Source organism: Macaca fascicularis, chromosome 2 (genome assembly GCF_037993035.2).
Source record: "Macaca fascicularis isolate 582-1 chromosome 2, T2T-MFA8v1.1".
In the NCBI taxonomy this organism is placed as follows: domain Eukaryota; kingdom Metazoa; phylum Chordata; class Mammalia; order Primates; family Cercopithecidae; genus Macaca; species Macaca fascicularis.
The window spans coordinates 43,785,270-43,800,188 of NC_088376.1; the positions used below are offsets into that span (position 1 = coordinate 43,785,270).

General features: G+C 39.1%; 1 protein-coding gene across 7 annotated transcripts in view; it reads left to right on the forward strand.

Moving 5' to 3' along the window:
* Positions 1-939: 939 nt before the first annotated feature.
* Positions 940-14,919, forward strand: part of SLC25A36 (solute carrier family 25 member 36) — a 38,329-nt gene continuing 24,349 nt past the window's right edge. For all 7 annotated transcript variants that reach the window (XR_012430757.1, XR_012430756.1, XR_012430755.1 and 4 more), the window contains exon 1: positions 940-1,211. Coding sequence is in view for 2 of the 7 variants with exons in the window: in XM_005545939.4 (XP_005545996.3) it covers positions 1,171-1,211 (41 nt within the window). In the remaining 5 variants the exon portion in view is untranslated. The remainder of the gene's footprint in view (positions 1,212-14,919) is intronic.

Genomic DNA, 14,919 nt, shown 5'->3' on the forward strand with positions numbered 1-14,919 from the left:
CATCTAACATTCCTGACCTGGCTCCTTCTGACATATTTTTGTTTTCTAATCGTGAAAAATCTGTAAATGGCACCCATTTTTCTTCAGTTAATAATGTAAAAAAGCCTGCGTTTTCATGATTAAATTCCCATAACCCTCAATTCTTTACAGATGGACTAAACAACTGGTATCATCACTTACCAAAGTGTTTTTAACTTGATGAAGCTTACGTTGAAAAACAAAGTTTGTATTTTTAAATTGTATATTTTAATTCCATTTTCCATGAACTTTTACTTTATTATTTAAAAAATAAACCCGAGTGTTTAAATTCTACTTGCCTTTTTTACTTATTACACACCTCGGGAGATTTTTTGCCATATGGAATCACCTCATCCCTTGTCACGATTACATAATATTCCATAGTAGGAATGTTCCGTGATTTATTTCTTCATTCCCCCACTGATTTCAATTTTCTGCTACTACAAGCATTGTTCATAATTCTGTACTGTTTGAGAGCCTGTACAGGAGTATCCATGCACAAACCTTTTTATGCATTGTGCGAAATGTTACTCTGAGATAGACACCAAGGGAATTGCTGGGTCATAAATCCAATTTTTTCAAAGTAATACTCTTGTGAACCCGGAACCAAGGCGATTTTCCCAGCCCCGCCAGTTCCCTGTTCAGGAGAGCGCAGCCGTGATTGTCGCGTTCATTCCAGGTCTCTCGCCCCAGGCCTCAGGTGCGAGAGGCGCGGTGACCTACCACCCCGTGGGCACGCGCTCTGGCCACGCCTCGTGGCCTCTTTCATTGAGAGAGCCCACAGGGATCACGTGAAAGAGCCCTGCAGAGTGCTTGACGTCACGACGCTCAGACCAATGGGAGCCTCTGTTTATGTCGGGGGCCATCAAATAGTCATCTTCCCCCTACCATCCACCCGCCCACCCTCTGTCGCGCTGCGCCGGGTCTCTCTCAGCCTTCGGTGGAGGGCGGCGCGCTTAGGCAGGCGGCGGGGCGGCTAGAGTGCCGCGGGGAGGGCTGTGCCGGGTTGCTTTCTGCAGCCGCGTCTCGGCCAGCTCTCCTCGCTGTCCCCGGGGCGCTGTGCGTCTCCAGTCCGGGACCGAAGCCGCCTGCCGTAGCAGGCGGCCAGATCCGCGTCCCGCCTCAGCGCCCGGAGGACATGCGGGAGAGAGAATGAGCCAGAGGGACACGCTAGTGCATCTGTTTGCCGGGGGGTACGGTCCTGGCGGGGCGTGCGCACTGGGGCTGAGGGTGCTGGGGCCGAAGACGCAGGCGAGAGGGGCGAAGGGGGGTGAAGGGGGACGAGGGGGGGCGGGGGTGAGGCCTGGGCGGGTAGCAGCCACGGGCCCGCGGGTGAGGGGAGAGACCCAGCCCGTGGGTGGCGTAGGGGGTTTCGGTTCGGGGAAGCAAGGGGGTGAGGCCCGGGCCCGAGAGCGAGAGAGGCCCAGGCAGACAAGGTTGAGGGTTTCATAACCCGGGCCGGGAGTGAGGTTTGGGCCCGCGGGGCCTGGAGTGAGGCGGAGGCCGAGTTCAAGCGTCTCAGGAGACGCCGGCGAGAACTGGGGTCGGCGCTTGATTACCCGACCGCCTCTGGACCCGGCTGCACGCCGCAGTCTAGCGGGTGTCGGGGATGCAGGGCCGCTTTGAGTAGCCTGGCTCCGGATTTCGCGTAGGTTGCATGGCCCAAGGGGACGGGGCGGAAAGTGCGGAGGCTGAGGACAAAATGGGCGCCGGAGCCTCCTTCAGCCTTCGCTCCTTGCCGCGCGCTTGGGCCTCCGCACGTCACTCACGCCCCACCTCGGACCTCGGGCAGCTCATTTCCGGGCTCGGCTTTGCAGCGTGGGTGGTAAGGGAGCTACGGGATCCAGCGGGGAAGGCGTTGGTATTCTCCCGTGGTTGCTGTAGGGTGTTTCTAGGCCTTGGAAAATTTCTTGCCCGAGCTTTTCCAGGTGGTGAATGGGGTGCAAAGCTTTGGAGTACTTTTGGGGTCAGATTCCTTTCGAGAAAACCACCCCTCTTGTACACCGTCTGCTTTTCTGCTGCTTAGGAGAAAGGAGTGGAGAGAGGTCAGATTTTTTGAAGATAGTGTTAATAGTTACTATGTGTGTGCAAGATTAGGACTAAGCCCAAAGTCTTAGTTCCCTGATTGCCAACATGAGTATTACAGCTGCCAATTTAGCCTCCTGTTTAGATTTGTTTCTTCTAAATCATTTGGAGAATCATAGCAATTTTAAGAGTTACTTATTTGGAGGATTATAGTTTTTTTAAATCAAAAATGGCCTCGGTGATTTATGCTGAGACTGTTACTGGCATCTTCTTGAATACTACAGTTTTTAGATCCACCACTTTTGAGATTATGAAAGAAATATACATGCAGTTCTGTTCACGGTGTCTTGCTTTGAGTTGGACATATGGACTCTATTGAGCCAATGATGGCAATACTTTATTTAGGTTGGCACACTTTCATTCAACAAACATTTATTGTACACCAATTATGGGCCAGCCACTGTTCTGGCATAAAAACAATATTTTTCTATTAATCTGTGAGACCCAGTTTAGGCAATTGGCTTTCCATATTTTTGAAATGTTTGCTGCCAATAATCAGGCAAATTAAATCTTTTTAAAAAAATTCAGTAGCTGTGTAGATGCTCTTGAAAAGATCTCATGCAAATAATTGAGTTCCCTCGTGTAATTAGATCTATAACACCTGAAGTGAGGAGACCACAGATGTAGTCTAGCACTATTTTAATTTGGGTGAAAAATTGACACTTATTTCAATTGCTTCATCTATAAAATTAGGAGATCGTATTATATGATCTCGAAAGCCCTTCTCTAGGTCCTAACATTTCTATTACTCTGCATTCAGGATTCATATATCAAGTTTTGTTAAAAATGGGACATGCTTATATTTGAAATAAATGTTAGCTTGATTGCACTAATTTCCCACTTTGGATTGGGATCATCATTTTGGTATTACAAAAACATGTAAATACAGATTTTCTGGTTTAAGAACAGGAATGGGAGGTTTTTGTAGCATCTAAACACATAGATTAGGAGCTCCATCCCGTCCCCGCCAGTCTAGCATATGTAGTTTATTTAGACTATTAAATGAGATATTGGTATGTAGAATCTGATACAAAGTAGGTGCTCAGTCATATGATTTCTCTTCCTTTGCATTTCATCTTGATTTTATTTTTATATGTGGTTACATAAGTGAGTTAAGTAAAACACACCTTATCTATTTAAAGAAAGCCCAGTGTATTTTAAAAGAACCATCAGTAACCTGTCACAGTGTATTTAATCTTAGGCAAGGGTTTTCAGAATATGGAGCCTTTGAGTTGTTTTTCTGATAAGTAAAATTGTAATATTCAAATATGTTTATCAGAATCCCAGATTTCTAATAGCCTAGTAACTGTATTGTTAAACACCATCACAGGACCTTGGTTCTGGGTGAAATACTGACATGCATAACTCGTGCTTTCTTTAAGACACCCTTTGATCCCATTATGCTTTTGCCAGAGTTAATATTCAGAGTTTGTAAGGTCAGTAGTTAGGTTAATTGAGTTAAGGAACCATATCATGGCAGCCAGTAAAAAAGATGTAAATATAATTTAATTTTATTTGTACCTCTAATACTGTATGTATATAGAGATGAAAGCAATATGAAATGCATTTTTAAATACATTGTCCAGTTATTGTATCAGTGGCATATATCTACAGAGGCAGCTCATTTTTTTGTATTTAAGGGAGATACTGTCTCATATAAGAGCTATATACCTTCAGACTTTAAGTAGATGAAGTTTTTTCTTTGTAGCTTCTATGATAGAATTTAATATATGTAGTGAGTAAAATCAAAGATGATCTAAGAACTGTCTGTTTTTATATCCTGGAGCTCATTTATTTGCTCAATCATTATTATTTATTGAAACTCCCATTTTGGTATAATGAATGATATTTGTTAAATTATTTCACCGGTTTTCTTGAAGATCAGGGCAGAAATAGAATACTTAAAAGTATAATTAATATGATTTATTTCCCCTTCACTCTGACCATATTTTTATTAGTCTCATTTCCTTAATTTTTACTACCTCTCCTTTTCCTCTGTCTTGCTCTGTTTAAGCTGCTATTACAAAATACCAAAAACTGGTGGCTTATAAATAACAAATATTCCTAACAGTCCTGAAGGCTGGGAAGTTCAAAATTAAAGCAATAACAGGTTCTTTGTCTGATGGTGATCTACTTCCTCATAGAAGACACTCTCTTACTGTATCCTCATGTAGTAGGAGAAGCTAGCCAGGATCTCTGGTGTCTTATAAAGGTGGTAATCCCAAATGTCAGGGCTACAATCTCATGACCTGATCACCTTGAAAGTGTCTACCGCTTAATACTATCACCTTGGGATGTGAGTAGGATTTCATCTTACTAACATTGGAAGAGACAAACATTCAGACATCCTCCCCTTTTTTTCCTTCTAAAAATGCATTCTGTTCTTCTTACTAATAGATTGCAAAACTAAGGGAAGTTTCTTATCCTGTTGGATAATATTCTCAAAGAAACCACTTTTCTGTAAATGGATTATTGTAGCAAAGCAGCTACCATTTTTCTGCAAATGGATTAGTGTAGCACAGCATTGTGGGTCAGGGATTCTCCTTCTTGAGACCCTACTTGTGGTCTGAGAGTTTAAAACTATTTTCATAAAAATACTAAGACATTATTGGCACAAATGTGTTGACATTTGTCCTGATGGTACAGAAGCAATGATGGGTAAAACTGCTGATGCCTTAGCATGCATCAAGGCAGTGGCACCAGACTATAGTCATCATATTCACCTCCAGGTACTTGCAATTAAAAAAAAAAAAAGCCAGTTTAACTTAGGAATGCTAATTTTATTAAATCGCAGCCTTTGAATACCTCTATATTTAATATTCAGTGTGACAGAATGGGAAATAGGCATAAAGTAACTGCATGCGGAAGTGGGGTTCTGCATTGTTTAACTGTAGGCTACACTAGCTTCTTTTTTTCATGGAGACCCATTCTTACTTAACGATTCATAGACTGACTACTCAGACTAGACATTTTCTCAAAAACTGAAGGAAGCCTTTTGAAGGAAAACCGCTGATAGCATTTGTTATCAATGACAAAATTCTAGTTTTCAAACAGAAATTTGAATTTTTGAATTGACCCCTCGCCCCCAGCCTTCCAATACCTAAGGATGTTTCTGATGAGATGGTGATAGTAAGTGTACATTTTTTAGTACTTTTAGAATGTTTTGAAAGACCCGCAAACCCAGTGAACCGGTATTTTTCAAATGACCGATATATATATGATGTCATAGAGTCAGGCATGGGTAAAAGAGTCATTCAGATTTTAAAATAGACCAGTGGATTTTAATACAACAGTATGAAAAGTTTACTGGTATAGTTCAGATTCTGCATTGCAACTAATCTTTAAGAACCTACCACTTGTCTGGTTTTAATATAGTACTGAAGAATATCGACAATTATCTAAAAAGGGACTGTCCTGTTTAGTAGTTGTTTTCATTAACTAGAAGGCGTTAAGTGCTATGGGAAAAAAGTGGTGCACCTTTAAGGGCTGTGGTGGGAGTGCACTCTAGTACTGAATCAAATGATGATGAATCTTATTGAGAAGATGACATTTGAGTAAAGACTTGGAAGGGAGAGAATTAGCTATACAAAAGGAACTAGCCCCAGTAAGACCCTAGTCCCAATAAGACCCTAGCCCCAGTAAGAGTGAGATAATGAGGCAGGTATGGCCAGAATGATAGAGCCTTCTTAGGCCTTTAAAGGACTGTGACCTTTTCTATTGAAATGGGAGGAGTCATCATAGAATTTTTAAAGGCTAATTGGTCTCTGTTAGACTATGCATGGGTCAGGGGCAAAAGTAGGGAGTTGATTTGGCTATTTCAGTAATCCACTTGAGTGATAATGGTGATTCAGACTAGGTTAGAAGCAATGGACATTGTGAGAAGTGGTTGAATTCTAGCTAGACTTGGAAGGTAAAGGTAATAAGATTTTTGACCTATTGAATGCAGAGTGTAGAAGAAGAGCAGAGAATAACTCCAGGGTTTTTAGTTTGGGCACCTGGAAGGGTGGAATTGCTGTCAACTGAGATGGGCAAGGTTGCAGATGGAACAGAGTTGGCGTAAGGGGAGATCAGAAGTTCCATTTTAGACATGGTAAGTTTGAGAAGTAGAGAGGTCAAAAAGCTGGTTGTTTAAGTGATTGGATGTACTAGCCTGGAGTCCAGGAAAGAGGATTGGACTAGGGATATACATTTAGTAGTCATTGGAACATAAGTGGTGCCATGAGCCTAGTTGAGATCACTAAGGGAGTGAATATAGAGAAGAAGGGACCAAGAACTACGCTCTGGGGACTTCAACAAAAGAGAGCAGGAAAAGAGGAATGAGGAGAAGAGGAGGAACCAGCCAAGTAGACTTCATAGTGACCAAAAAAATATGGTATTCTGAAATCCAAATGAAGCAAATATACAAGATCTAGAAAGGAGTAAATGATCAACTATCCAATGTTGGTGTCATTTAAGATGTCTGAAAGCTGTTAACCACTGAATTTAATTGAAGACCTTTGGTGACTTTTTCAGTAATTTCCAGGGCAAGGGAGTAAAAGTCTGGTTGGAGTAGGAGAGAAATTAGAGACAACACATAGACAATTTTAAGGTTTGCTGTAAAGGGTAGCAAAGAAAGGGGGAAATTTACTTTTACTAAACCTACCACATTCTCTCAGCCTATTTTGTTCCTATAATGGATTTTTTTTTATTTCTCAGTCTCGTATCCTACTATTTTTCCTTAAAATAGTAAGCACTTTGAGGCCCCCAACAAAGGCATTGCTGTTTCTTAAAAGACCTATTTGCACAGAGATTTTCGTTTTTGTTTTTTTAAACCAGTCTTGGTTACACTGTGCCTACCTTTACGAAAACCAAAAAACACTCTAAATGGTGGTAAAGACTGTACAATTGCATCTTGGGCTGCATGATACGGCTTGCTTCCATGTTTATCTGAGTTGGCTAAAATTTTGTGTATTACTACTCTTGATTTTCTTTATCGTCCAAAATAAGAATAACCTGTGAATTTTTTTCTGCATCAGAAACACTTCTTACATTTTAAAAAATGCTGTTTTATTTTGAACCACGCATTGCTGACTTTTCATAAGTTAGTCGGGTATATAGATGACTATCGCCATTTCAAAAACTTGTATTGTTTCTTGTCTGAACATTAAAGCTTCAGAGAAAATAGTTACACAAATGTACTACCAGAGAAACAGTTTTTGGTAAGACTTCCTTCGTGATTTGCATAGAATTTCAGGGACAATCTATATTTTATTATTATTATTATTTTGAGATGGAGTTTTGCTGTTGTTGCACATGGTGGAGCGCAATGGTACAATCTTGTCTCAGTGCAACCTCCACCTCCCAGGTTCAAGCAATTCTCTTGCCTCAGCCTCCCAAGTAGCTGGGATTACAGGTGCCTGTCACCACGCCCAGATAATTTTTTGTATTTTTAGTAGAGACAGGGTTTCACCATGTTGGCCAGGCTGGTCTTGAACTCCTGACCTCAGGCGATCCACCCACCTTGGCCTCCTAAAGTGCTGGGATTTACAGGTCTGAGCTGCCGCGCCCAGTGCAGTCTACATGTTTTAAGATTGAAAAACTCCTTAGTTTGGCTAGCATTTTAAAGAAACTTCATCTTTAGTGAGTGATATTTCTTAATGTAACTAATACGCTAAGTAGAGTATCACTACAGGCAGAAAAATAAAATATTTTATCCTATTTATCTTGCCTTATAAAGCTAAACACTGTGTACAGTTAACAAAATGAATTCTGAAGTACCTTTTTAAATAATATGCACATACAAATATCGTGGACCTCATCGGAAAATATTTTGTTCATCTGTTACCTTTCCTGTTAAAAACAAGTTTCCTGATCCATACATGCTCAAGAGGTTAATATTGAGGACATATATCTAACAGTACCTTGGATTTTTTCCAAGTATGGTTAGTAAAAGTCCTTTTAAAGCTAGGGGAGCCAGATCTAGTGGTTTAGCAGCTTGGGACTATCCAGTCGATGGAGTTTTATGTCTGTGTACTGTCTTAGGGATTCATGACTGGGTATGATGGCTGAAATTCATCTGCTTGCTATTCATATTCACTTAGTGAACAATTTCTTTCTCCTTTCTCTCCCATCTCCCCACCCTCAACTTTTGATTCCTGTGCTTCAATAACTAGTGTGGGAGAGCACTTTGAGGCCCCCAACAGAGGCCTTGCTCTTTCTTACAAGACCTGTTTGCACAGGTTGTTTTGTTTTGTTTTTTAAAGCAGTTTTGGTTACACTGTGCCTAGCTTCAAAAACAAACAAAAAAAACACTCTAAGTATCTTTTTGCCACTCCTTTACTAGTGTGGGAGAGCACTTTGAGGCCCCCAACAGAGGCCTTGCTCTTTCTTACAAGACCTGTTTGCACAGGTTGTTTTGTTTTGTTTTTTAAAGCAGTTTTGGTTACACTGTGCCTAGCTTCAAAAACAAACAAAAAAAACACTCTAAGTATCTTTTTGCCACTCCTTTACTCAAGAGGTCCATAAAGGCCCTTGAGGTAGCTAGATGCCCTGGCATGCTAGAATTTTTATCTTCATTATATGCACTAAGTAGAAACAACATTTGAAAGTTCTTAGACAGTTAAACTCTAAAAAGTTTGGCTTTACTAGCCTCTGCAGTATTACCTAATAGGCTAGAGATGTGTCCACATTCCAGTAAATTACTGAGATGACTTGATAAACTTACTGTACAATTTGGCAAACATGAAAATGAAATAGTTTAAAGTGTCTTATAAAATTCTTCAGTGATAACCATATTAAACAATTTTAAATATTCTATAAGATCAATACATAGCTATGTGATTATTTGACTCACCAAGTGATCTTGGCCTTCTCATATCTTTAAGATATAAGACATTTGCCTATAAAACTTTAAATGAGTGGCGATCCAGGTCATTTTGCTCCAAACATAAAGAACATGTAGTTACTTCTAATCTGGGTATACCAAGGGTATAGTGACCAGGGGTATAGTGACATTGAAAGAAACTCTTCTTTCTGAATTTTTGATGTTACAGAGTAATGAACTTACGCTCTTCTGCTACAGACTTGGCTATTCTGTCTTTGGAATTCTTTGCCAGTCAAGAAAGCACACAGAACAAACCAGTGACTGTTTTATAGAAATAACTTTGAATTGTAACTTTTTAAAAATAGTAAAGCATCCAGCCTTGAACTGTGTTATTAATAGCAAATTACATTGGCCACACCTTGCAACTGATGTCATCCACATCACTGGATCAGAGGGAAATAAGACCAGTAATGAGTGCCTGCTTCTGCTCCACCATTTTTTCTCTGTTGCTTTTTCTTTTTTTTTTTTTTATTATTATACTTTAAGTTCTAGGGTACATGTGCATAACGTGCAGGTTTGTTACATATGTATACTTGTGCCATGTTGGCGTGCTGCACCCATCAACTCGTCAGCACCCATCAACTCGTCATTTACATCAGGTATAACTCCCAATGCAATCCCTCCCCCCTCCTCCCTCCCCATGATAGGCCCCGGTGTATGATGTTCCCCTTCCGAGTCCAAGTGATCTCATTGTTCAGTTCCCACCTATGAGTGAGAACATGCAGTGTTTGGTTTTCTGTTCTTGCGATAGTTTGCTGAGAATGATGGTTTCCAGCTGCATCCATGTCCCTACAAAGGACACAAACTCATCCTTTTTTATGGCTCTGTTGCTTTTTCTTAGTTTTCAAATTAATATATTATACATCATCTTTCTGTTGTGGTAGATAAGGAGTTAGTTATATTTTACCACTCTCTGTTTCCCCTTTCTTTACATCCTCTCAATATAAAATTTGATACAGTTTTTGTTAAATCAGTAGTCAGTGCTTACCTTATTATGACGATACAAATATTGTTTGTTCACTGCTGAGCTAAGTTTGAGTTGTCTATTATGGTGACCTTTCCTTTCTTATGAATAACTTCATTCCTCCCCGCCCCCCCACCAACCCCCATGCCACTGCCCCTGACTACCCCTGAAGTTAATAATTGCCTCCATTAAAAAACTTTTGCTTAGTTGTGTGAGTACTCATACTTGAACATTTTTTTTCATATGGTCAGCTGTGTTCATCTGTGAGTCTTTTTTTTCCTGGAGACTTCTGTCCCACTGAATTCTGTCATACTAATCCTGTCTTGCTTGGTTTTTTTTTCCAGGTCTGCCGTTTCACTATCATCTTGGGACTTCTTTCTCTGTCTTGGGTTATTCTGTTCCTGCATTTGATTCCCTCCCCACCACCATCTTCTTTTAGCTTACTCTCTTAATTTATGGAATACATTTTTTAGTTAGCTGTGTAAGAAAAGGGTATACAGTAGACAATTTCTTGAATACCTCTTTGTCCCAGATGTATAGTTTGGTTTGGTATAGAATTTTAGGATAAGTAATCTGCAGTTGTCGAGAAGCCTGATGCTAATCTGGTCACTTTTCCTCTATTTGACCTTTTTTCTTTCTGGAAGTTGAAGTCCTGGAAAGATTGCAGTAGTGCATCTTGGTGTGGATTGTTTTTGCATCCTTTGTTCCTGCTAAACCTAACCTCAGAAATGTTGAGTTTGTGTTCTTCAGAGAATTAGCCTTCTGCCTAGGAATATAGTTTTATCGTGTGTGTGTGTGTGTGTGTGTGTGTGTGTGTGTGTGTAAGGCATAGGGAGACACTGGGCATCCTACCTTTGTCATACAGCCTGTGTGGCAGCAGCCAGTCCTTCTGTTTTCAGTTCTTTGCCTTAATTCCCTCTTGAATACTTGGTGCCCTTAATCATTAGGCCTCCCAGGGATTCTGCAGGGCAAAACCCTGCTGCTTTTTGGTATTTCCCTCTGCAAGCCTTTCTTCCTCTTTACTAAGTTGTCTTTCCCATTTGCCTCATTGGTTGAAAACTTGCAGCTGCCGATTTCTCTGGGGCTTTCTGTTCTTCTGGTGTATTTCTTTAGACAGTGATATTTTTGACATGGAGAAAAGATAAATCTAATGTAGTTCATCCCAACTTTATTGAAGCAATGGTTTTGTTCTCTACATCAATTCTGATTTCAGTGTGCATAATAATTATTTTTTAAATTGCAGCAAGAGAAATACCAGAGTGTCACCCCTACACTACACATCTGTTGCATTCTATAATGTAAAACTGCTTCAGGACAACCTAGTGCTTGTGTATCTACCCACTTATGCCACCCCCACCTCTCTACAATTTACTTACTTATTTTTTTGAGGTGGAGTCTCGCTCTGTCACCCAGGCTGGAGTGTGCAGTGTGGTGCAATCTCAGCTCACTGCAACTTGCACCTCCCAGGTTCAAACAATCCTCCCACCTCAGACTCCCGAGTAACTAGGATTACAGGTGTGCACCACCATGCCCGAGTAATTTTGTGTGTGTGTGTATTTTCAGTAGAGGTGGTGTTTCACCATGTTGGCCAGGCTGGTCTCGAACTCCTGACCTCAGGTGATCCACCTATCTCGGCCTCCCACAGTGCTAGGATTACAGGCATGAGCCACCATGCCTAGTCTCTTTTTTTTTTTTTTTTTTTTTTTTTTTTTAAAGAGACAGAGTCTCACTGTGTTGCTTAGGCTGGTTTCAAACTCCTGGACTCAAGTGATCCTACCACCTCAGCCTCTAAAAGGGGCTGGAATTACAGGCATCAGCCACCATGCCTGACCAGTTCAGATTCTCATGTGTTTTACTTCTGAAGTGTTTTTTAAATATCATAGTATTTACCTTGTCTGTTGGTCTGGCCACAACATATTCATAATACTTCTATTACAAAATTTCATAGTTACTATTATCAGTAATAGAAATACATAACTATATAGCTGCTATTTATTGAGTACTTTTTATGTGCCACTTTACAAAATGCTTTATGTGGATTATATTATATCATCTTTACAGCAAGCGTGTGAGGCACAGGTGTTGTTTTTACCGTTGTTGCTTTGTTTTTGCTGTTTAATATTTATTTTCTTGGAACCAGGAATGACTGGGTAGGAATCATGGCTTTATGTGCTCATGTTGCTTTTTGTTTGTTTTCGTTTTAATTATAGAAGTAATTCATGTTCATTGAATACATTTTTTAGAAGTTATTCATATTCAACAATACTTTCTTAGGTTTTACAGAATATAAAATCAAAACATGTGCATATTTATTATAGATTTTGGGCCTGTTTGTGGGTTTTATGCTCAACAAATTTACAAAGTAAATAAACTAAACTGCTAAAAAGAAATCAGGCAAAGACAAATTGAAATTACTATGGTTTGCCATAATAGATCACTGTTGTAGTGTGAATATGGTATGGACCAACCCACAGGTTCTTGAGTTCTGCATTGCATATACTCAGAGTATACTGTGTGATGATGACTCATGTCTTTTACCACTTAACTCTCAACTCTTATCGTAAGTAAATTAATGGCTTGTATTTAAGATTCTCCTTGTGGCCTTACATATAATGAGGTTTTAAGACTATTTCATGGCTGTTTGAAAATATCTTTTCCTTGTTTATTGAGTATTGAGGTTTCTAAGTTCTACTTAATTTTGTTTCAGATTTGCTATAATCCTACTACTTTTTGTCTAATTTTGTTGAAATCTGACCATATAATTGTGGTTTCGACATTTTTTGGGGGGAGGTTAAATTTTTTTAACTGCCTATTTAAAGCTATGAGTGGAATTTTTTTTGAAATATTAAGCTTATTTATGATTGAATGTTTCACATAATATAAATGTATTCAACCCCAGATAGTTCATATATTAAGAATTCCTACTAGTTTTCACATATTTTTCAAATCAGATTTGTCAATGTATCGTTTACATACAGTAAAATCTACGCTTTGTTAAATGTGTACAGTTTATTGACTTTTGGCAGATTTATAAAGTCTGTAGTCCCAGCTGCTAGGGAGGCTGAAGCAGGAGGATTGCTTGGACCCAGGAGTTCAAGGCTACAGTGAGCTATGATCATGCCACTGCACTCCAGCCTTGGTGACAGAGCAAGACCCTATGCACTCCAGCCTTGGTGACACAGCAGGACCCTATCTCAAAAAAAAAAAAAAAAAGGATATTGAACATTTTTTGTTATTCCAAGAATTCCCCCATACCCCTTGCAGTCACTTTCTTCCCTCTCCTCTACCCCTTGAAAACCACTGATCTCATTTCTGTTTGTCTCATTTTGCCTTTTCTAGAATATCATAAAAATGTTTGCTTAAGTAGAGATAATTTTTTAATGTCAAAAATAAAAGCCTTTTGTGCCTAGCTTTTTCAGTTAGCATAATGCTTTTGAGATTTTTTTTACTGCAGAGTAGTATTCCATGGTATAGGTGTATCACATCTTGCTTCCACTAGTTGATGGACATTTGGGTTGTTCCTGGTTTTTAGCTATTAATAAGTATAGCTATTATAAACATTCATGAACAAGTCTTTTTGTGGACATACCTGTTCATTTCTCTTGGGTCAGTACCCACAAGTGAGATAGGGTTGTGTGGCAGTTTTATGTTTATCTCTGTAAGAAACTGACAAACTGCTTTCTAAAATGTCTGTACCATTTTTAATTCCCACCAGTAGTGTAAGAGATTTCCAGTTGTTCAGCAGTTGGCTGTTGATCAGTCTTTTTAATTCTAGCCATTAATAGATGGGCAGTGGTATCTTATAATGGATCTACTTTGCTTTTCCCTGATGACAAAGGATTTTGAGAATTCTATGTATTTATTTGCATCTATATATCACTATCTGTTAAATCTCTTACTGAATTACGTGGTTTTGTTCCTGATTATAAGCACTTTTGCAGGTAATGATTTGCAAATATTTGTTCTCAGTCTGTGGCTTTCATTTTCTTCTGTTTCTTTCATTATCTTAGCAGTTTTAGTTTCTTTCAGTATAAGTTTTTAGTTTTGGTAAGGTCCAGTTTTTCAGTTTTTTTTCTTTAATTTGTGCTTCTGTTGATCTCCATGTAAGAAGTCTGTGCCTAACACAAAGTTAAAAGATTTTTTTCCAGATTTTTTTTCCTAGATGTTTTATAGTTTCATCATTTTAAACTTAGGTCTATGATCCATTTTGAGTTAATTTTAAAATGTAGTGTGAGGTAAGGGTTACGTTTTTTATTTTACGTATGAGTGTTATCTTTTAATAGTTTTGTTGCATAAGTTTTTCATTCATTAGTTGCATACAGTTTGGTTTTATCTTATTTTCTTGGTGGCATATACTAATAAATCAATATGACATATTTTTGTCTTTTAAAATTTCTTTTAAATTCTATTTGGAGTGATACTAACATTGCCATGCCTGCTTTCCTTTTTATATATATGTGTGTGTGTGTGTTTTTTAATTGTGGAGGTAGAATTGTTTAGTGTTTTATTGAATAGGTTGCTTTTCTTTTTCTTTTAATGCCCATTTTGAAGGTCCATGTTAACCTGACTCAACTAGCTTTTCTCTTTGACCGCACTAAGAGCTTTTCTGAGCGATTTTCCTTTTTGGTTAGAAAGCAGTTCTAAAGGCTTCACTTGGTAGCTATTAATGTTTTAAGAGGAAATTACTTTCTACTCTTGTATTTTAAAATAATAAACTAATAATTACTCAGCCTATATCTTACATACCTTTTAAACAGTTTGATGTCATTAAGAGCTTTTGTTCTTATGGTTCTGGTGATCCGTCCTTTTATTTATGTTGGATTATTCTAACAACCCTACCTACATTGCACAGATTTCCATGTGTAGGCCTGACAGACATTAATTGTGAGACTCAAATGCCAATTTTTTTCTCTTTTGAGACAGGGTCTCACTCTGTTGCCCAGGCTAGAGTGCAGTGGCGTGATCATATTCACTGTAGTCCTGAACTCCT